The 21,494-nt window shown below is 41.7% G+C and overlaps 3 protein-coding genes across 4 annotated transcripts; 1 reads left to right on the plus strand and 2 right to left on the minus strand.

The window, feature by feature from the left end:
- The first annotated feature begins 23 nt into the window (after positions 1-23).
- LOC110046060 (tRNA (guanine(37)-N(1))-methyltransferase-like) lies at positions 24-4,191 on the plus strand. Of its 2 annotated transcripts, none has more exons than XM_020751729.2 (3): positions 24-535; positions 1,156-1,992; positions 3,569-4,191. In XM_020751729.2, exons 1-3 carry the CDS (start codon positions 64-66, stop codon positions 3,616-3,618), a joined length of 1,359 nt encoding a protein of 452 aa, XP_020607388.1. In that variant the 5' UTR covers positions 24-63; the 3' UTR covers positions 3,619-4,191. The 2 variants fall into 2 exon arrangements, with proteins under 2 accessions (XP_020607388.1, XP_089148979.1); XM_089292853.1 differs by lacking the exon at positions 3,569-4,191 and adding an exon at positions 2,037-3,340 and having other exon boundaries at positions 1,156-1,892.
- Positions 3,836-7,246, minus strand: LOC110046064 (carbohydrate sulfotransferase 1-like). Its single transcript, XM_020751732.2, has 2 exons — positions 6,993-7,246; positions 3,836-5,956 (listed from the first exon to the last, which is right to left on the minus strand). Exon 2 carries the CDS (start codon positions 5,914-5,916, stop codon positions 4,819-4,821), a length of 1,098 nt encoding a protein of 365 aa, XP_020607391.2. The 5' UTR covers positions 5,917-5,956; positions 6,993-7,246; the 3' UTR covers positions 3,836-4,818.
- Positions 7,247-8,168: 922 nt separating this feature from the next.
- On the minus strand, positions 8,169-20,881 carry LOC110046061 (thymus-specific serine protease-like). Its single transcript, XM_089292107.1, has 10 exons — positions 20,496-20,881; positions 18,749-18,878; positions 17,130-17,253; positions 16,520-16,597; positions 15,223-15,270; positions 14,597-14,866; positions 14,121-14,262; positions 12,578-12,763; positions 9,716-9,861; positions 8,169-8,712 (listed from the first exon to the last, which is right to left on the minus strand). Exons 1-10 carry the CDS (start codon positions 20,797-20,799, stop codon positions 8,671-8,673), a joined length of 1,470 nt encoding a protein of 489 aa, XP_089148233.1. The 5' UTR covers positions 20,800-20,881; the 3' UTR covers positions 8,169-8,670.
- Positions 20,882-21,494: the final 613 nt, after the last annotated feature.

Raw genomic sequence — 21,494 nt, forward strand, 5'->3', positions numbered from 1 at the left:
TACATAACGACAACATCACTGAAGAGAGAAACCGCTGAGGTCTCAACTAGGTTTGGCGTGAAAATGGAGAATGCTTCGCCGATTTCGACTCTTTTCAGTCCTCCAAACAGAGTGAAAGGAATGAAGATCTTAAACAGAGAAGAATTCAAAACTGTCCTCAGCCTTCCAGCTCTTCGAATCGAAGCAAAGAAATGTTCACTTTTCTTGAAGAATCTAAGCCACTGCCTTCTGAATCAGCCACGCATGAGGAACATTGTCCCAGATTCAAGTGAAACGACGAAAAAAATTATTCTGCTACATCCGCAGAAACCGCTCAACGCGTTAGAAGAACCAGATCGAGAATTCGCTCAAACCCATGTAGCTGAAGAAACGACATACGAGTTGATTTTAGGTTACGAACATTGGACAGCTGAGCAAGTTTTAAGAGCGGTGTTGCCAGCTGATATCAGTGAAGTACCATCTTCGTTTGAGACAATCGGTCACGTAGCACATGTGAATCTGCGAGATTCGCAGTTAGATTACAGGAAGTTGATCGGTAAGTGACATCGACTCATGGGAAGCGACTCCATCTTTAAGTCAATCAAAGTACATTTGACTTTGTGGCATTGTATGATGCTGGGGTGGGATGGTGTAAGGGGGGAGGGGAGGCAGAATAGCGTCGGGGCAAAGCTTTGCAACGTCATTGTCTGGTGTTGTAGTTATTTCAAATTTAGTGTGATATTTGGCCAATTTATTATATGGCTTGTGTTTGTAACCAAGATAACATGCACCCTGATTGGCTAATGTTAGGGCTTTCTCCCACAATGTTCACAGGCGATTACAGGCTTGCAAAAACAAAGCATACAGCCATATAACAAACAACTTATTAACCTTGAATATTCGGTCTTTACAGGAAAATCTCAAACCTCGGCCTTGCTGTATTGATCTCACTGTTACTCGGTCAATATGGCAAGGTCTACATTGGAAATTTTTGCATAAATACCCCATTCTTGGTCAATAAGTTGTTAATATCAAACATTTAGCTTAATCACTATGCATAGAGTCACTGGCTAACCCACACCAAACCTCCAAAATATTTACCAGTTGAGGTCATCAATTTGATAAATATTGATGAAGAACCTGACTTTTATTTTGAATGTTATGTTTTTTTAAAAGGACAAGTCCTATTGGACAAGAATTCTCCTCAGATCAAAACTGTTGTGAACAAGACAAACACTATTCATGATGTCTTTCGCTTCTTCAAGATGGAAGTTATAGCAGGCGAGAAAAACTTATACACATCTGTAAAACAAGATGGCTGTATTTTTGAGTTTGACTTTTCAAAAGTGTATTGGAATTCCCGTCTTCAGACAGAGCACAGCCGTCTGGTTGAGTTCTTCGACTCTGATGATGTAGTGAGCGACATGTTTGCAGGAGTTGGTCCGTTTGCTATTCCTGCTGCAAAGAAAGGATGCACTGTTTATGGGAATGATTTGAATCCTGCGTCATATGAAGCACTGTTAAAAAATGCAAAGCTTAATCACGTGGAAGATAAAATACACGCCTTTAATATGGATGGCAGGGACTTTGTGAGAAAAATTGTTCAGCTTTCATTGCCGTCATCATCATCATCATCAACTGAACAAAGCCTCCATGAAAATGGTAGTAAGACCCTGAAACCATTTACTCACATTGTTATGAATCTGCCTGCTAGCGCTGTTGATTTTCTTGACGTTTTCCAGGGTCTTTACTCTGGATGTAGAAATGAAGTGCTTCCAATGATTCACTGCTATTGCTTTTCCAAGTCCCAGTCTCCTGGCGAAGATGCCAAAGAGCAAGTGGAGAAGAAACTGGGAAGTAGACTTTCAAGCCAGTGCTATATTCACTGTGTGCGTGACGTCTCTCCAAAGAAGGTTATGGTTTGTGTTTCATTTAAGTTACCTGAATCAATTGCCTTTGCTGATGTCTCTGAAATGTGCAACAATGATTCCAAAAGACTGAGAGATGATAGTGGTAAGTTGTAATGAAATTCTTGTTGTGTCTGTTATTTTTCCCAGTGGTGTAATAACTAGTTGAACCTCTTCAGAATGGCCACGTTGGGGACAGGGGAAAATAACCATTGTAGAGAGGTGGCTGTTTTGGGGAGGTAGGACTGTAATATGACACCTGTCTTTTTGAGGGGTGTAACATTTTTATATTTAAATAATGCTTATTGTAGCATGTAAATATGTTACACAATCAAAATAGATTGATAAAACAGAAACCAAACAGAAACAGAGACCAACGTCGCATGGTAGGGATCAAAAATTATTTTCATCACCTATTGCAATAACAATGGGGTTTTGTATGATGCACTGTTCATCAGTTGTTAATTAACTGGCCGTTGGCAAGAGGTTTTTTTGGCATTTGGGACATCCTTTTGTCACCATTGCCATTGTGGAGAGGTTGAAATAAGAGTGACTGTATGGACTGTGTGTGGGGACCAGAAAAAAGTGGCTGTTGTAGAAAGGTTGCTGTTGTATTGAGGTAGCTGTTAGTGAAGGTTCAACTGTACTAGTATTAACCAGTATGAAGGAGCTGTGATGGGCTGGCATCCCATCCAGGGAAAGTAACAATGATGCCAACTGCTTCACGTTACAGAAACCAGCTGTAAGTAAAGGAACTGATTTGAAAGGTATCTGTCTTCTCCAATCCCTTAGATTGGAAACCTTGTAACCATTTTTTTTATTTCTTCTTTGAAAACTCTGAGGAACATAAACATCATGAAACACAGTTGTATTGTGTAGCCAATGTCTAGTACTACCCAGTAACATGCGGTCAAGTTTCTAATGTTTTTGTCTTTACAACTGTTTGGTAAAGTCTGCATTAGGCCAAGTGGCTCAGACAGCTGGAGCTTACCCTGGTTTCCACAGCATTAAGTAATTAGGAGTACAGTGGAACCCCGTTAATACGACCACCTTTGGGCCATGAAAAATTGGTCGCATTAATGGGGTGGTCGTATTAAAGGGGTTCTTTAAACAAGAAAATGACTGACTGAGCTTTTTTTGGGCCAGAGTGAAGTGGCCGTAATAACGAGGTGGTCATATTAACAGGGTGGTCGTAAGGTGGGGTTCCACTGTATTTCTACTCTCCCCTGGGTGGGATGCTAGTCCAATGCAGGATTACTCCCCAGTGTTGCATTTGCTGGCACCCATTTATTTACTTAGGCTGAGTTGTTCAAAAGCTGGTTAACGCTGACCCAGGACTAATAGTTAACCAAAGTTTTTATTTTTCTTGTATGAAAATGTTTTTTGCTGCTTATATTTTGTGTAGAACTCAAAACAGAAGAACAAACAATATAAACAGAAGACCTCACCGCAAAGTTACAAAACTGAAATCAAAATTCTCACTAATCTTGGGTTAGCTTAGTCAGGCTTTGAACAACCCGGCCCTGGGTGGAGAGAGGCACTGTGAGAGTAAAGTGTCTTGCATAAGCAAACAACACAGTGTCCCCAACTAGGGCTTGAATCTGGACCACTTAATCCAGAATACAGTGCGCTCACCACGTCAAACTTTTACTCCAACTATCTGCCTGTTTTTAATTTTGTAGATGAGCCTGTGAAAGCCGCCAAACAAGCAAAGTTGGAGCTTGAGTTATAAGAGAACTGCAAGTAATTGAATCTTGTCAAAAGACAAAGTATACATAATGCTTGTTCATCTGTTGTTTTTGTTTTTTTTTTCTATTTTAATTTCAAGAACTTTTTTCATCCATTTAAAACAATACATGTAAAAGGACTTTGCTTCTAGTTGCTTTGTGTCTTAAAGGAAATTTTCACTTATTCCACTACAGCCTGTGTACCACAACACGCACGGCCTGTTATCATGTGTTAAATGTTAGTCTTTCTTCAAGCTTTATTACGCAATATGTAACTTTTTACTTGAATCATATTTTACTGTGCAATACATCGTTTCAAGCCGGTGTCAGCTACATTACTTGCAAAAAATTTCGGACGGTTTTAATTTCGGACAAAAAAGTGTCCGAGAATAAAACCGTCCGAAATTTGTAAGCGTCCGAAATATTTACAGTACAGTAAAAAAAAATTAAATAGCTCCAAAGCTCTTCGTTTCTTTTATGAGGCGAACTCAAGTTGAGACACTTCTTGACATACATAATGATGATGTATGCATGTATCTGTAAAACCTGGAGGGGGCAGTAAAACTATCATTTTCACAGATGTTGTTTCAGTCTAATTCGTGTTTTGTAGGCGTAAAGTTACTTTAGCTGTGTTTAGTCATAGTGTCCGAAACTTTTGTCCGAAAATTCTCCAAAATGATATAAAAAGTGTCCGAAAATCAAACGTCCGTGCATTGTTGCGCGTTCCTGGACGTGAAGAAGCTGGTGCGTTATTTTACGTTCCGCGAAGAGGCGAGAGCGCTATTTCTCGCTACGCAAAAAGATCAGCGCCTTTGCTGAGCAATCCCGCGTACTTCGGATGCACTGGCCGAGTAAACTGTGGACACACTGAATCATCGGTCTGAAATGTTTTCCTTTTGAACCAGATGAGGAAATCTTGCACTATTTCGCCACACGAAACATCTCTCGGTGGGTTGATTTTCCCAGCCATTTTCCCATATTATTCCTCCGCGTATGGGATTCAGAGCTTTCAATACTGACGGATTTCATTCGTCTAAAACATTTTCCCTTGGCCTGTGTAGCAGTCGCTTCGAGGACCACCAGCCCCACAAAAAAAGAACGCACAAAGCATAGAAAGAAGAGAGTTGGGGATGAGTCGACTCTTCTCGTTCCAGGCTCCTTTTTTACCTTGATCGCCATTGGCGCTCCTGTCAGGCTTGTTTCACTCACCTGTCTAGTAAAGCGCGACTGAACACGGGAGTGTATCCTAATATTTCCAGCACTGGCCAGCAATGCGATTCCACTGCGCGGACGGCTTCCGCGCTGAGGAGAGTCCTCCAAGCATCTACCAGGTTAGATGCGTTATTCCTAAGCGTGCCATACTCGTGATTGTATCCACGGTCACGTGACTGATTCGTACCGTTGACTAAATACTTTCTCACTTGATCTGTCATTAGAATGCCAGCGAAATCAAACAATTCTTGTGAAGCGTTTAACGGTGAGCTAACAAGGTCTTCGTATCGAAGAAGCCTGTAACGATCGGGTAGCCTTCCCTCAGCCGACAGAGCGAAACGAAGAGATTGTATCGTACTCGAACAGAACTTTTGCACAAGAGTTGTAAAAAGAGGGAAGTTGGTAGCGGCTGTGTTGATAGCCGACTTGTTTAAACTCCAGCCTACTCGGTCCATAGAGGCAATCACAGCTCTTGGGTCGCGCATTAACTGAATGATCTTCAATATACCGCCACCCGAGGAAAGCAGAGGCTCAAGACGATCTACCTCAAGAGAGGGTAAGCGATGGGCCAGGACCTTGACAACCGTGTGTCCGTGAAGCGCGCAGGAAAGTGATGTGATAAGAGGATCCAAGTCTTTACAATGTATGAAAGTCCGGTTATTTCTCGCATTTGTTATAGTTTTACAATAGGGCGTAGTCAAGGCACGGCTGGAGAAGCGATTCAGCTGGAATTGAGACATGAACGACAAAAACTCTGTTTGTTGCTTGAACCTGCAGTTGAAGATGTCGCGTAGCAGTCTCATCGTTGCATACTCGTACAAACTCGAGGTACACATGGACGTGAGTTGGAATGTGATCAAAGGTTCGTAGATGTAAAACACTTCAGGATGGCTGTTGAAAATCTGTCCTAGAAATGAAGACCCTGTTCTTCCATGTGCGATGATCAAAACGTTTGTTCTTTGAGTTGTTTTGCTTGAGGATTGAAACGCCACAAGGCTCGTATACCGAGAGAGGGCCCTTAGCGCGATACACGCCGTGACTCCTAGTGCAACAAGGGCCAAGATCCCGGGCACTCTTTGAGGTTTTGCCATGCAACAAAATTTTCCCAGATGTGCCCCTTCAAACGCTCGTCTAGATAGAAAATTGGAAATTAGAGTCGAACACACAAATAAACATTCTCTGCAAACTCGATTCTTGGAGTCCTTTCTGTCCAAAATATCGCCGCGTCACGGCTGCCTTTAAAACCATTTTCTATTTGAGTGTCTGTACACAAAACTAATTTCTGCATACATGCCTTATATTGTTGTATTTTCACTTTTCTTTTTTTCTACTGCCACAATACAGTGCTTTCTGGAATTTTTGAGCTAGTAACACTTACTGTTAGCCCGGAGACCTAGACTCAAACAGAGAATGGTGTGCCTGTGACGCAACTTTAAGTACTTTGTTGCTATAGCGACCCTTGAGTAGAAACAAGCGTCTTAAACGACTGAAGTCTCCATGGTAGTTTTAAAATACCAGCAATTGTCCGTTTGAAAATTAGGTCGATTGGCAGCATTGAGGTTAAAATTCGTTCGCTTGTCAGTAGTATTATCTGGGCTCTTGAAAACAATTAACAAGGTTTCTTTTGGCAAGAAATTTCAACTAACCACCTGCAGCGAGAAAATTTTCCAACGATGAAAATTATAATGAGGTCAGATCAGGTCTTCAACGAAATCTGGAGACTGTAAGTTTCTCCGTTTAGGAGACCATGTGGAGTTCAACAGCTGGGAGTTATTTTGCTCAAATCCACGCTTTATTTTTAAACGTATAGTACGACAGATTTCAATTTGTCCAGATCAGGCTGTTGAAAAGATTCTTGGAGCATGAGAGAAACCTTTCAAAATAAAGTAATGTTTATTTATCAGTATTTTTCCCCGTTGCCTCTGTCTCTTGAAACTGGCCATAAATCTTAGCTTTTCCACCGAAAATGCTATCATCAATACCAAATGAAAACGACACTTTTGTTCAAGCTTCATTTAGTTTGAATGTTTTTTTCGACACTGCAAAGATCACGAACCTTAAAGTGCGTTCATTTAGATGCGGAGCAAAAATATATGATTAGTGGCCTCGTCAAAGTTCACATGCAGTTATCGAATTTCTGTTCAAGATGGAATAAAAAAAAACTTACCCACGGTGTTTCAGCTTGGCTAGATGATAAGCGAGGTCAGGTTGTTGGACTTGGGCGTTTCGGTTCACAAATCTCTTTGGATGTTATTTTCTTCTTGTTAAGTCAAAGATTGACGCCTGTTGACCCGAGTTGTTTTTCTGACTACCAACAGGTATGAAACCACCTGCAGCCGAGTCAAGGACCGTGAAAAGTCATCAGTTCCGACTGGTACTAGCACCTTTATACAATCTTATTTTCTCTCTTTCATTTGTGTAAACCTGTAGGACATTGATTGCCTAGTTACGTCACCGAAATCAATAGACCGTGAAGGTCTGGGGGAAAGCTGTACAGAAATGAGGCAAGGACATTGATACAATCAAGCGCGAAACTGAACCATTACCTTAGGTTTATGAACGTTGACGGAGTCTTCAAACGGAAATAATTCAGTGAAGGATTTGGAATGTCCGTTGGGGGGGGCAATTCTTATGTGAAAAGGTTGGAGATGCTTGTCGTCTCGCGTGTTCATGACGAAACACCATAATTTTTAGTCGCCAAGGTATCTTTTAGGGTTATACTCGAAAAAATAACAAAAAAATCTTTCGGGGTTTAATTCAAATTTTCCGACAACCATCAGTTCCCCCCCCCCCTCCCCCGCTGGGTTGGGGCGTTCAGGGCATTAGGGTACAAGATGACGCTGTCTTCAGTTTGATAAGACGATATGCGTAGATGAGGATGCTAAAATATTAGTTCTCAGTTAATCCGGCGATTTTCAGCTATCGGTAAATTGCACATCTGAGATCTCATCCTCCGCGAAAACATCCACGCAACGCAGATTACCTTGGGAGGAAGGCCTTTAGGTAAACGTCAAGTCTACATACAAGCCAAGCAGCCCATCAGATCGGAGCTTATCCAGGTTTCTGTAGCATGAAGCGACTAGGAGTGTTTTTACCCCCCACCCCGCCCCCCCCCCACTGGATGGGATGCTGGTCCATCGCAGGGCTACCCCTAGCATTAAGTTCGGCGGTACCCATTTAAACACCTGGGTGGAGAGAGGCACTGTGAGAGTTAAGCGGTCTTGCACAAGAGCCCAAACACTTCTTGGCCAGGGCTCGAACCCGGACCGCTCGATCCGGAGACGGCGCACTAACCGTGAGGTCAATAAGGCCTATAGGGGATTAAAAACACTCTTACACTTCATTCTCTCTTGCATTTATTTATTACGTATTACATATAATACTACACAAGGTGTATCTGAGCGTACAGAGCAAGATATTTCGTTTTTATTGTCCAACTGAACTAAGTTAAAAACAAATGACATTATATATTAGCAAAGTAACAGAATCCGCTGTGCAGACGGCTCCTATTGCAGACTCGGATTCTTTCTTTGCCCAATGTTCGTGACAAGCCGACTATACACGCAACCTCGTTTCCAGAGTCTCTCTCTTCCCGCTCTTCGGGCAGAGAGACCCTGGGAACGAGGTTGGACCACACGTTATTTAGCAAACAGTGACAATACTTTTTGCAGAAGTTTGGAAAAAAAAATTAGTATATTTGCGTTACTAAATCTACAGTTGCTCAATAACATCAACTTGCAATTATTAGGATTGCAAAAACAGTGACGGGTCTCCCAAGTTCAAGTTGTATTTTGAATAAACTGTCCGCTTAGGCCCCTCTCCCGTCAATCAGTTCAGCTTGACGCTTAGCTGGCCTTTATCCAGTCACCTACAAGCTTTGCAACGTTCTGCAACAGAAACAAGACAGCAGTAAGAAAACAGAGATAATCTAACACGGAGTGGAGATTGTACTCATCGTAATTAACAATGATTTTCGTTCCTCTACCCAATACCTACACACACAAACGCTGGCAACTTCAATTCATGAGCCAATCAAAACTTGATGTAAGAACTGGTAACCCGTACAAAGCACAGGAAGATTCATTAACTCGAATCTTGATTGGTTGAAGTAACAATATGTTTAGCTGGGTCTAAAGATGCACCAATTTCGGGAACCAGTTGTACAATTCGTTAATAATTTTACAAGGAATGGCCCAAACGAAATGGTTTTGTTTGGTCACTTAAGTGCGCTAAATAAACTCCTTTACAGAATGCATTCTATAATTTTCCTATTTGGACCGGGCTTTTTTTAATCTAGGACCGGGGTGGGCCCTCGCCCTTCAATTGTTAGAGCTTTTTTAAACTATGGCAATGAAACCTGGGGATTTATAGTTCGTCCATGCAGAAATATTTTCCAGTTTGAGATCCTTAGCTTGAAATGACGACGTCGTACCAATAAAACACCCGAATAGGCTCTCTTATATCACTTACATAGCTAGGCAGAGATTTACATCTGTAACCTGTTGTAATTTCTGGTACACCATGACTTTTAGTTTTCTCCGAGAGAATGTGCAACAAAAATTATACATTCGTCATGGCTACCTTCCAAATACGTTGCCGACCACGACACTGAACTAAATCCTTTTCTATAAGGCGCGACGCAAGTTTGGTGACCAGGTTTCAGCGTCAAACCTGTGTTGTTGTCACGGGTAACTAGCTCCGTTTCCAGTGGCAACAGGTCGGCCTTTGACGTCATTAGCATCAGAAACGAGGATAGTTACTTGTGGCAACACCGTGGTTTTACAGTAAGACCAAAACTTTGCCACCAAAGCTCCGTCGCGCCTTACTCAACTAATAATCGTTGTAAGAACAGTTTCTAACAACTACAGGATGGTCTAAAGGTTAACAAACCTTTCTTGCTTGAAGCAAAGCCGGCGGATCGCTGGGTTGATCAGAGCCCATATTGGCACAATGAGACGTATCGGGGATAAAAATGGCCAGCTCCGATGCGCTTTGGTTTGTGAGTACACTTAACGCATGCCAAGGGTCTATGGATCCTGTGATAGCAAATGCAAAAAAGCATTAATAAAAACGATTTAAGCCGGGTATTTCTAAGACCTACCCATCAAGAACGCAAGAGGGCAGTATGGCCGAGTAGGGAATGAGGCGAAACGAGAAAAATCTCTCGTGCGCGCTGTGATCATGTCTCGTCCCATTCCCCTTCGGGCGAAAGCGTCTCGCCTCATAATCCCTGCTGAATACTGAGAGAAAAACAGACTGTCAGTAGTCTAGGTATTTCGGATCTCTCATGGTTTCTGGTAAACCAGGCTAATAGGACTCGACAAAAATCGCCTCGATATAATGGGTACTCGATATGCCATGAAGACGTGACTCGCTCAGAAAACGAGACACGTTTGAGAAACATTCGGAAAAACGAGACTCGTTTCGAATAACGAGTCTTTTTCCGAACGAGTCTCGTTTTGAAAGTCTCGTTGAAAACGAGACACGTTAGGAAAACGAGACACGTTCGAAAAAGAAAAACGAGACTCGTTCGGAATAAGTTCGGAATAACGAGATTTAAAACGAGACTTGTTCGGCAGAGACTCGTTAAAACGAGACTCGTTAAGAAAACCAGACTCGTTCGGGAAACGAGACTTATTAGCAAAAATACTTCGTGAAACCATTTTCGTTTGTGAAGGGAGCCTAGTTAATTATTACGTTCATTGTCTTTTCATTAAATTAACAACCCGACTAATTGATTTTGCTTTTAATTTCAATGTTAATCGTAAATTTTAAATATTAAGCAAAACGTTTTAGTCGCAGTCTTACAAACGATATAAAGGCAACCAGAAACTGTGACTTTAAAAATTCTTAACCTTGAAGCCACTTCAATTGTTATGGATGGTGTCAAAAGCCTTGATAATTTAACAAATGAAACGCGAAAAATTTTCATCTCCAAAAGGAAGTCTGAACATGGGGCGCGGAAGGGTTTATTTGAAATATGTAAGTGTCAGTTTCATATTTGGCAACGTTTTTTTTTAGTTCATGAATAACTAAGAAATTGATTGGCCAAATATTAATAGCTTGCTTTAAATTGTTGTACTAGAAACTACATCATGAAAGCTACATTGTGTAATACATAAGGTAAAGAAATAAAAGATGATTCTAAATCAACATTCTTATCCATGAGTTGTGCCTTTTTGTGTCATTAAAAATCATTTGCATCCTTAAAATTTTTTTTCTCAACAGTAACTCAAATTTGGTAGCCCATAGGTTTCATAAAGGGCTTCTACCATTCTATCTACAAACTGCAACTTGCTCAGTATTGAGTCACAGACATAATTGGTAAATAATTAAATAAACGATCCGATGTGGTTCTCAGGGGCGTTACCCATCTGTTTATAAAAATCTATGACAATTTCCTATCAAGAGGCACAGCAAGATTTAATTTCACAGGCACAAGGAACCGGGCAAGCGTGTGAGAGCCTGCGCGTGTGGCTTCAAGATTAAGATTTTTTAAAGTCACAGTTTCTGGTTAGCAGTTATAAAGTTTGTAAGATTGCGAATAAAAACTTTTGCATAATATTTAAATTTTACAATTAACATTGAAATTAAAATCAAACTCAGTCTATTGATCGGGTTGTCAATTTACTGAAAAGAACTTAATAATTAACTAGCCTCCTTTCACGAACAAAAATGGTTTCACGAACGAGTCTCGATTTTTGAATAAGTCTCGTTTCCCGAACGAGTCTCGTTTTCCAAACGAGTCTCGTTTTTCCAAACGAGTCTCGTTATTCAAAACGAGTCTCGTTTTTCCGAACGAGTCTCGTTATTTCAAAAGAGTCTCGTTTTAACAAGTCTCGTTTTCCGAACACTCCGAACGAGTCTTCCGACGAGTCTTCTTCTTTGAATAGTTTTCCGTCAAAACAAGTCTCGTTTTCCGAAAGTTTCAAGAACGAGCCTGGTTTTTTAAACGAGTCACGTCTTCGTTGCATATCGAGCACACATTATATCGAGACGATTTTTGTCGAGTCCTATTAGCTTGGTTTACCAGAAACCGTGAGTGATCCGGTATTTCTTACAACATAAGAGATTTTTCCACGAGTCGCAGTCGGTGGTATAATAATACCATGATTATAAATTTGTAAAAGTCTCCCCAGATTTCTTGTGCGGTGTTCTTAGCTTGAGCAAGACATTTTAATCTCACTGTGCTTCACTCCACTCAGGGGTATCATGGATACCAACGAATTATAGCCGTAAAACGGAATGCAAGGCTGGCATTACGGCAACAGGGCTGGTTTATTGAGGCCAATATTTAGACTTACAACATAATTCTTTCTTAAGGCCATGGCTATAATAAAAGAAAACACTTCAACGCTTCTTTAAATATTGGCCTCAATAAAACAGCCCTTCTGTCGTGATGCCAGCCTTCAATTTTGTTTCGGTATCCATAATACTCTGAAGTAGACTGAGGTAACTTAGCAATAAGTTGATAAGTTTCTTGTGTCGTGTGGACCTCTGCATTAAAAAAACCTCTAAATTATTGGGGTTACCTTATGATAAAATATAAAATCTCAAGCCATTATTAGGCGATGAGCGGGGTCTTTTCTATCCCAGACCTCGCTCGCCCCCCTTTCCCCACTTCCTGCCCCCCACCCCCTCCCCTCCCCTCACCACGTTTTCGATCGTTCCCACTCCACTGACCGAGAGCCTGAAACAGGCTAAAGGCAAGTTTTCTATACTTCTTAAAGTTAGCGTTACTGAACTCCTTACCGTTGACAAAAACAATTCTTGTACCCTTGGGCTTATCACCTCCGTAGTAAGCATTTTCAAAAGCCACTCTTTGATAAACCTCCTGAGCCGGAATATTGAACACGTCTGAGCATATGGCCAGGTTATAAAAGAGGTCTGGTGACGAGACGGAAAACACACAGCTTGTGTTCTTTTCACATGTCTGATCTGAAAACAAACAGAGCAATGACGTCAGTTACATGGAGTGCTGTTTTTATTGCTTGAATAAATGCACCAACTGATGACAACATAGATAAACAAGAAATATTGTACATAGAAAACAAACATGTTAAAAATCCCAGCTAAATGGCTGGTTTTCACATGACGTCATTAAAAATCAAACTACAAAACTATTGATCTTCCTGAGATTTAACTTAAGTGATGTATAAGAGCAGCTGAAAACTAATATTCAAGCAAATTTTCGCTCCGAATGGGTTCTTGGTTTTGTAATACACTACACTTGAATTCCTAAGCTTTTACGTGACGCGGCATTTACATGACGGCCTAGAGAGCTGTCATTATGGTTAAAAAAGTGACTTATATATTTCGGGAAATTTGGCTATCTGAACAGTTCATGTCTAAGAAGAAGTATTGTTTTAATGTTTTAGAGTTCCTCGAGGGATAAATTCAAGCTTTTGTGGCACAACTCAGTGACAGATGTTTCTGTTGGTTTCCGGCCGCCATGTTGGTGCCCATCCGTATGGGCATCCAAATCTCCATACAAATCTCCATACAAATCTCTATAAATTTGGGTAAAATTTTTCTCCGCATATCTTGGAGAAGAAAAATTGCTGTGACCAGAATCTTGGCGAGAGTTTTTGCATATTTACCTTCTTTCATTTCCGAAATTCTGGACTTAATCTATTGAACGGTTTTGATTTTTATTTCTATCTATTTTGAATGGCGTGACACTGAAAACCAGCAATAGTTAGAATTTGAGCAGGTAACAATTCATTAGTAGATTAGAGCTACTGAGAATAAATGCAGCTGGTGGTAGGAAATTTTGAACTTCATTACTTGCAAAAACTTTCGGACGATTTTAATTTTGGACAAAAGAGTGTCCGAAAATTTTAAGCGTCCGAAATATTTACAGCACTGTATAAACTTTTAAATAGCTTCGAAGCTCGTTGTTTCCTTTATGGAACGAACTCTACTTGAGACACTGCTGGAGATATGTAACGGCTTGATAGAATTTCTATTTCAGTTCCCTACGGTGTAACTGTAAAACCTTGAGGGTGCAGTAAAACTATTATTTTCACAGATGTTGTTTGAGTGTAAAACGTGTTTTGCAGGCTTAAATTTGCGTTAGCTATGTTTTCGCAAAGTGTCCGAAATTTTGGTCCGAAATTTGTCCGAAATGAGATAAGAAGGGTCTGAAAATTAAACGTTCAAAATAAAACGTCCGAAATTTTAACGTCCGAAATTTTTTTGCAAGTAATGTAGTAAAACGCAGCAGGTAAAACTACGGGACTTTTTACAGTCCTGATTAAAAATAAAAAAGAAACAAGAATAGAAATGACCCTACAGTAACCAAACTGTGAGCAGGTCTGATAGATCCACTGACGATACAAAGCTCCGCCCGTGGGATCTTGGGTAGTGTTCTCGAAAAGTTCCATGTAGGCTGTGTAGTTATAGTTGACGCAAGGCTTCGATAGGGCGAGAAAGCTCTGCAAGATAAAAAGTAATCAGGGAAACTAATGCAAATAAATACAAATCTCGCCTTTTGAAAGTCTCATTCTTCATTCATTCATTCATTCATTCATTCATTCATTCATTTATTCATTCATTCGCTCGCTCGCTCGTTCGTTCGTTCTTTTCTTCGGTCGTTTGTGCGTTCGTTCGTTCGTTCGCTCGTTTGTTCGTTCGATCCTTTGATCGTTCGCTCGTTCGTTGGTTCTTTCATTCGTTTATTCGTGTGTTTTTCGGAGATGGCAAACATTTGATTATGACTCTGTATTCTCGACACATTCACTTGATGGAAAGATGAACATTTATCCTTACTTGAACTAAGAGCACAAGACCTTGATAAGGAGTCATGGAAGGGTTCGTCATATACTGGCACACATGCTGTATATTCACAGTTCCAGGAATTTGATTATTGTACTGAACGATCGAGTCCAGAACAGTCATAAGGTGCTGCGTGAAAACCCAAGTGTCATTCGGATGAGACATATCGCCGCACGAAGAAAAGTCTTCCTCCAGTTTCTGAAAGTTCTTCTCTGCAATCAGCTGGTCCACAGTCGTGAAGGCTTTCTTTATATTGCTTCGACACTAAGCATGGAAAGGAAATGAAAACCACGGCTAGTATTAAAGCCTGCATACGACCCAATGGGCCCCTCAGGGAGGCGTTTATGCCCGGTTTCTGTAGCACGAAGCACCTAGAAGTATTTCTACTCTCCCCTGAGTGGGCTGCTAGTCCATGGCAGAGTTACCCCCAGCATTTAAATCACCGGTACCCAATATACACCTGGATAGAGAGGGGCTCCCTGAGAGAAAAGTGTCTTGCCCGAGAATACTATGCAATGACCGACTGAACCAGACTGCTTGATTCGAGTTCAGCGCACTAACCATGAGGCCACCGCGCCACCCTTTCAGTTAAGAAATCGTGATAAGGTAAAAAATCTTACTTGTACAGATCCACCAACCCGCGGTGAAGCAAAACTTGCAGCAGCAACCTGTAGGGAAATGCACGCACATTTAAGTATACAAGCGACTAAGCGGTGTCCAGCTGGAGCAGTTATTTATTGGAGTTACCGCAGAATTCCGAAAGTAATGCCCCCACCCCCTGAAAATAACGGCTCCCTGAAAGTAAAGCCAATTTTTTACCTTCCTATTGAGCCCCAAAAGTAACGATCTCCCAGAAAGTAACGGCTCTCCCGAAAGAATCTACTCTTTGAAGAAGTCACTAAAATAGAAACTCTCTGATCTCAAGCGCAATGCGTCCTCAATCCGAAAGTAACGGGGGCCGTTACTTGCGGAATTCCACGGTATTAAAAAAAAAAGAAGAGAAACAAAACAACACAGAAGACTTCCACGGAGATGGAAGACGTGAAGTCCTGTAACCAATAAACAGAGCTCAACCGCTAAAACATAACATGGAGAAGATAAACGAACCAGTTTGAGCTTTTTCGTGAGGGAAAAACACGCCATTGTCCTTGTCAATTAGAAAGGAAATGGCGAATAATGGGAATGGCAGTCAATAGATGTGATAAATTGCTGAATTTTGTGAGCTGCTGCATGCTTCCTTCCCAAACGTAGTCATAATTCTCTTTTGATTAATCTTCTTTTTTCTCGTGAAACTACCGCAGTTTTTAGTTCACCACTAAATTTTCTCCGATTCTTATTGGTTTAAATTGATCACGTGACGCAATAGTGTTTATCCGCGGAGAGACAGTATCAGCCCTTGGTATCAGCCCATAGTGCCCGTCCGAGGAAAATACCCGGATGGATAGTACTCGTCCGTGAAAGCATTTCTCTAAACAAGCGGACTTATAGGATATAAACAATTGGATTTGTATTAAGAGGGTTTTCGTTTGTTTTCTTTTTCAAATTTTACATTTGGCTTTCACGGCTTTCGTCAAAAAAAGTTGAAAATAATTATTTTTGAACTGGCTCACGCAACAAAATTTAGTGGTGAACAATAAAGACAGTAGAGTGTTTATGTCTCGGAGCTATCGGTCTGATAGTTGCCCCTTGGAAATTTGATGTTCTTAAGACTAGCATATTTGTTCTAAGAACATCAAATTTCCGCGGGGCAACTATCAGACCGATAGTTCCTCGACAGAAACACTCCATTGTTTAAATAGATATAGATAGCTCTACCCAGGCCCCAGGCCCCATTGCGTTTCATCGGCAGGGAAAGGGCAATTAGTGAAGCGAACCAGCGAGCAAGACCTGGGGACAAGGCAGTGTTATTAAACCTACATTATTGTATCCCTGGAAGTCTGTCTTGGCCTGTACTGGAGCTGATGACGCGACTACTCCGGACACAAGGTGAGGGTACTGGAGAAAAAGCAATCAACAAAAAGTAAAAACGATAAAGGACTCTTGCAGTCGAAACGGCGGAATTACCCTGCTTTGAAATAGACATTGTTTGTTTATCCTTTAGAAGAATCCTTCAGAATACAATGAACGTCAAGACCGTCACAGCCAATCAAGGCACACGTTTCATGAAAAAAAAAATTAAATAAAACTACATGCATAATTATTGATAACAGAACAAATGTTCAAATGTTGTTGTTTATGGGAGTCAAAGCGCTCAGGTATGCCACTTGAAAAACTGAGAGAATCAAATATATCACATAAACATAATAGGCTTAAAATTCCCAACTGGCTGGAGGCAGACTAGTTGGTTATTTACAAACACGACCGAGGAGTTGAATTAGGGTCTAAGAGAAACAACTCCAGCCAAGTGGTCAGGGCGAGAATTGAACCCGCGACTTCCGGATTTCAAGTCCGTCCGCCCTAGCTATTGCCACGCTGCCTCTCCATAACATTTTCAACTTCTTTGCGGTCTTGTCAGGTAGGTGTTTACCTTGAGTCTGAACCACGCTGACAGTGATCCTGGATAGGAGCCGCCATATGCAATCCATTTATTTTGATCGGTGAGGTTGTACATTTTCCGAGCAAAGACACAGAATTCAGCCAAGTCAGCCAAACTAAAAAAGATAAAGAAAATTGTACCAGTGCTCTATCAGGAAAATTTGACATTATTTCTGTAACAATCATCTGGTTTTGTAGTGATAATCTTCGTGTTAATTTAAGAAAACAACAAAATTAAAAAAATTCTCGATCCATCTGATCAACAATTTGTTTCTCCCTACCACATCAACCAAATTCTCAGAGTCAATCTACTAAAGCTCACATTTTTCTCTCTGATAATAAGATCATCCTTTTGTCGAAGAAAACTTCAGGCAATAGTTTACTAAGTTTGAAAAAATAAAACAGCACTGAAGAGGCTACAACAGGATGTGTTCCAGGTGACAGTGACATGGGATCCACATAGTTTAATAGGAGTCGCTTTAGTACATTAGCCTAAAGCCTGGTTTTCACTAGCCACGACGCAAGCACAAGCGCAAGCACAATAATCCTTATTTCAACGTGAAAACGGCCTTGACGCAGGCACAAGCATAAGCGCAAGCTCGAGTACAAGGATGAAAATTTTTCCTTTTCCTTGTGGTCGCGTGTGCGCCGCTGCAACAAGTGAAAACGAAATATCGCTCGGGCATAACACAAGCACAAGGATATTTACCACACGCGGTCATGTTTGGCCGGTGAAAACACTGGATCCAGATTACCTCGCGCCTATACAGCTTTCCAAAATGGCGGAAGGACAGATGATTTTGCTTGTGCTTGTGTTTGCGTCGCATTTCGTTTTCACTTGGGTCAACCCTATTTCTTGCGTTTGTGCTTGCCCTTATGCTTGCGTCGCTAGTGAAAACCAGGCTTAAGTGTAGCCTAACCCACACTCCCGTATTTCCTCAGGGGGTCGGTAGGACAACACCTAGGCTATGATCCATGATGATCAATTCGTCGACAAACATTAAAACCACACGCTTCGATTAGGGCTCATCTTTAGGTCATTTAGTTATGTCGTAAAGACCATGCGAAGAAAAACAGTAGAAATCGATGGCACGAAAAGAAACACAAGTTTTTTTTTTTAGGGTGAACGCTAGCCCGGCATGCTGGGATTACAAGTGATTGACAGGAAAGGAGGGACTGGAATGAACTTCTAGGCTAGAAGAACAATAGACCATTTTACAGTTGTCTGCTCAGTGACCTAGCCTTTGAATGGCAACGAGACTGGAGGTGACCTTGTTTAGATACAGACCTCACTGCTTTTCTTGTGCAAATCAAGTTGTTCTTATGTTAACTAGTTTGCATTTAAATGAGAAAAGCAGAGAGGTCTGTATCAAAGCAAGGTCACCTCCAGCCTCGCTTGCATTCGTAGGCCAGGTAACTAAGCACACAACTGTAAAATGGCCTATTGTTGCGGTTTAGCCTCAGCAGGATGTTTAGACTAGAGGAGAGGTGACACGGATGACGAACGAACAAACTTGTAAAATTTAGACTAAATTTTCCAGATCACATTTAACGCGACATCGCTTCCTTCGCTTCTTAACTGATTCATGACACAGCTACTTGACAACTTACGCTTGTTGACTCGAAAGGTAGACGAGGTTCTCATTCTCCAAACTGCCTTCAAAAACACTTAAACCATAATAGCGATGCTCCACTCCAAAGATCAGGCCACCATATTGCTCTGCTAGGTCGACAATATTCCCTGAAACAAATTGACAGCAAAACAATTCAGATATATGCGGCAACATGATCGCCTTATGAGCGCCAGGAGTGCTAGTGTTATCCTGATATCAAAAAGGAAATTTAAAGGCCCGGGGCGGGGGACTCCCAAATGAAAAAAGTCGAGACTGCTCTTCGGAAGAGTTGAAATAAACCCCTAATAGCCTCTTCCAGGCGTTCAGTTAGCTAGGGCACAGCGCGAAAAACAGCGAGCGAAAAAATAGGGAGAAGCGCGGCGAGAGAAGGCTTCTTCTAGCCGTACTTTTTTATTTTTCGCGCGCCGTCTTTCGCGCTGCGCCCCAACTAACTGAATGCCTGGAAGAGGCTAAACCCCTAAAGGAGACCAATCGGGGCGTGGCTTGGAGCTCTAATTGACCCCTAAAATATAACACTCAAAACGGAATGGACTCCATTACAACCTGCTGTTCCGGAAAGGAGCCCGAGCTAGTAGATCGGACTCGAGAGAGTGGTGAAAATCGAGCCTAAAAAGGGAATTTGAGAGCGCTTTTTAATTGTTATCTCTTCAAGTGAATCCTTAAAGGTAATTAGACAGCTAAAAATAATGGCGTTTCGTCTTGAACACCCTAAGTGAGACCAAAATGCGTGATTTACACCCCTAAGTGAGACAACGAGCTTCTCCGACTTTTTCATACGGGAGTCGCCTTCCAAGATTAAGGGTTAATGCATGAAGTAGCTTGCAGGACCCTGAAGAGGCTCCTTAGCAGGGTTCGCTGAGAGTGTTTCTAGGTGTTTGTTAACATTGTTTGCGGAGCAGCAAGAAGAGCAACAAGTGAAAAAAAGACGACCAACCCTCGTCGAGTTTCTTTTCCTTTGGTTTTTCAATGGCTTTCTTCTCGCTGCTTACCTCCGAATCGCAAAATAGACATTCTTTGACCTCTTTAAGCTCGTCATGCGTTCGATACACTTAGCATGACGCGTGACGCGTGACAGGGAGCGCCACACGAATAACTGCTCACTTTCTCACGCTCCACTCCGCTAAACCGCCTACAGGCTATCACGCATTTCGATTTTTCCCACCCAAAATCTCTTCCAAATTTAGAGCCAAATAATTTTGAAACGTAAACTCCCATACGATGACTCGTCCAAAATAAAACCCAAACGAACGATCAAGCCACGGACTCATGCATCCCTCCCCCCCCCCCCCCCCCCCTACCTCCACTGCAAAACATGCTCACTTTGGACAAATATTAGCTGGCGACAGAAGTTTGTTGTAAAGGTCTGCCCAGGGCTTATTCTCTATCGGATTTTTACGGTATGAATATTCAATTCAGATAGTGTAGGGATTGTTAACCTCCATAAATCATGCATTTTGATATTTACTTCCGGTCTTAAAACAGCCCGCAGGCTATAAATGCAAAATACTGACAGGCCGTCCATAAAAACTACAGGAAGCTAGCTAAAATTTCTCCTTGCGACCAAAAGAGAAGGTTGTGAACATCTGCACGGTTCCGGCACGTCCCCCGGCGGCACACAGCTAGCTGACATGACAGTCCGATACAACAATTAACGACAACACCAACACACAGTGTGACATGCAAATCAGGGGTAAGGAAGTATGAATGAAGTAATTTATACATACCACCGTCTATATAACCCGCAGACATTGGAAACTCGCCTCCAATGTATAGGAAAACTGGTCCATGATCTTTCTCTTTCCAGTAGTTAGCATTTACCCAGTAACGTTGCTCAAACGTCTTTTGCGAAGGCTCAAAGTGATCCAGTGGTTGCTCTATGGTTTGTTGCTCGATAAAATCATGGCGCGCTTGGAGTGAATGTTGATGTTCGTGTACAAGCTGGCGAATCTTGTAAAATATCTCCGTTTGTAAGCATGAACCGTGAAGAACAGCAATTGACAACAACAGACTGTAAATCACTAAATTCATCGTGACTGTACAACCTGGGTTACTATCAGGGAAGTGAAAGTGATATTCTCATTATTTTAATTCGTATCTCCTGACTACCTCGTGATGGCAGCAAGTAAGACCTGGAGGTCACGCTATTTTTAGCAAATGGGCAAAAAAGCTCATAATTTCGAGTGAACCTTTGCTTTGTTTGATCAGCAGCAGAGCCTCACAGACGTAATGAAATACATACTAGACCGCCCTGGGCCAATGGTTGAAATTAATTAAAACTAGGAGAGATTTTATGTGTAGCTCAGGTCTTGATATCGTTCGATTTAGCATAAGCCATTGTCAATGTTGTGTCAACAGTCTGTATTTCCTGAGCCTAGCGAGTTCCCTTCCCTCTCCCTGCGATCGCACGTCGCTCTTCTTGTTCCTCCCCCCCCCCCCCCCTATATGTTTTGTGGGCTTGGCTTGAAATTTTTTGAGGCTAAACAACCTATAAAAAGAGGTACCTAGACTGTTCACAGCCTCTCCATTTATGCACGCGAAAGAAAAAGCGAGTGAAGCAGGCGTGGGTGGGGGGTGGGGTTTGCGACCGAAGCTTGCAAGGAGAATAGATCTGTCCCCACCCCTACCCAGTCAAGTCTTCCGTTTTGCGCTGGCGTGTACAGGCTAAGAGGTACCTAGACTGCATTTTTAACCCCTAAAAGGTACGACGAGCACCCACGTCATAT

Source organism: Orbicella faveolata, unplaced genomic scaffold (genome assembly GCF_042242905.1).
Source record: "Orbicella faveolata isolate gen_17 unplaced genomic scaffold, um_ofav_v1 contig_24, whole genome shotgun sequence".
Lineage (NCBI taxonomy): Eukaryota > Metazoa > Cnidaria > Anthozoa > Scleractinia > Merulinidae > Orbicella > Orbicella faveolata.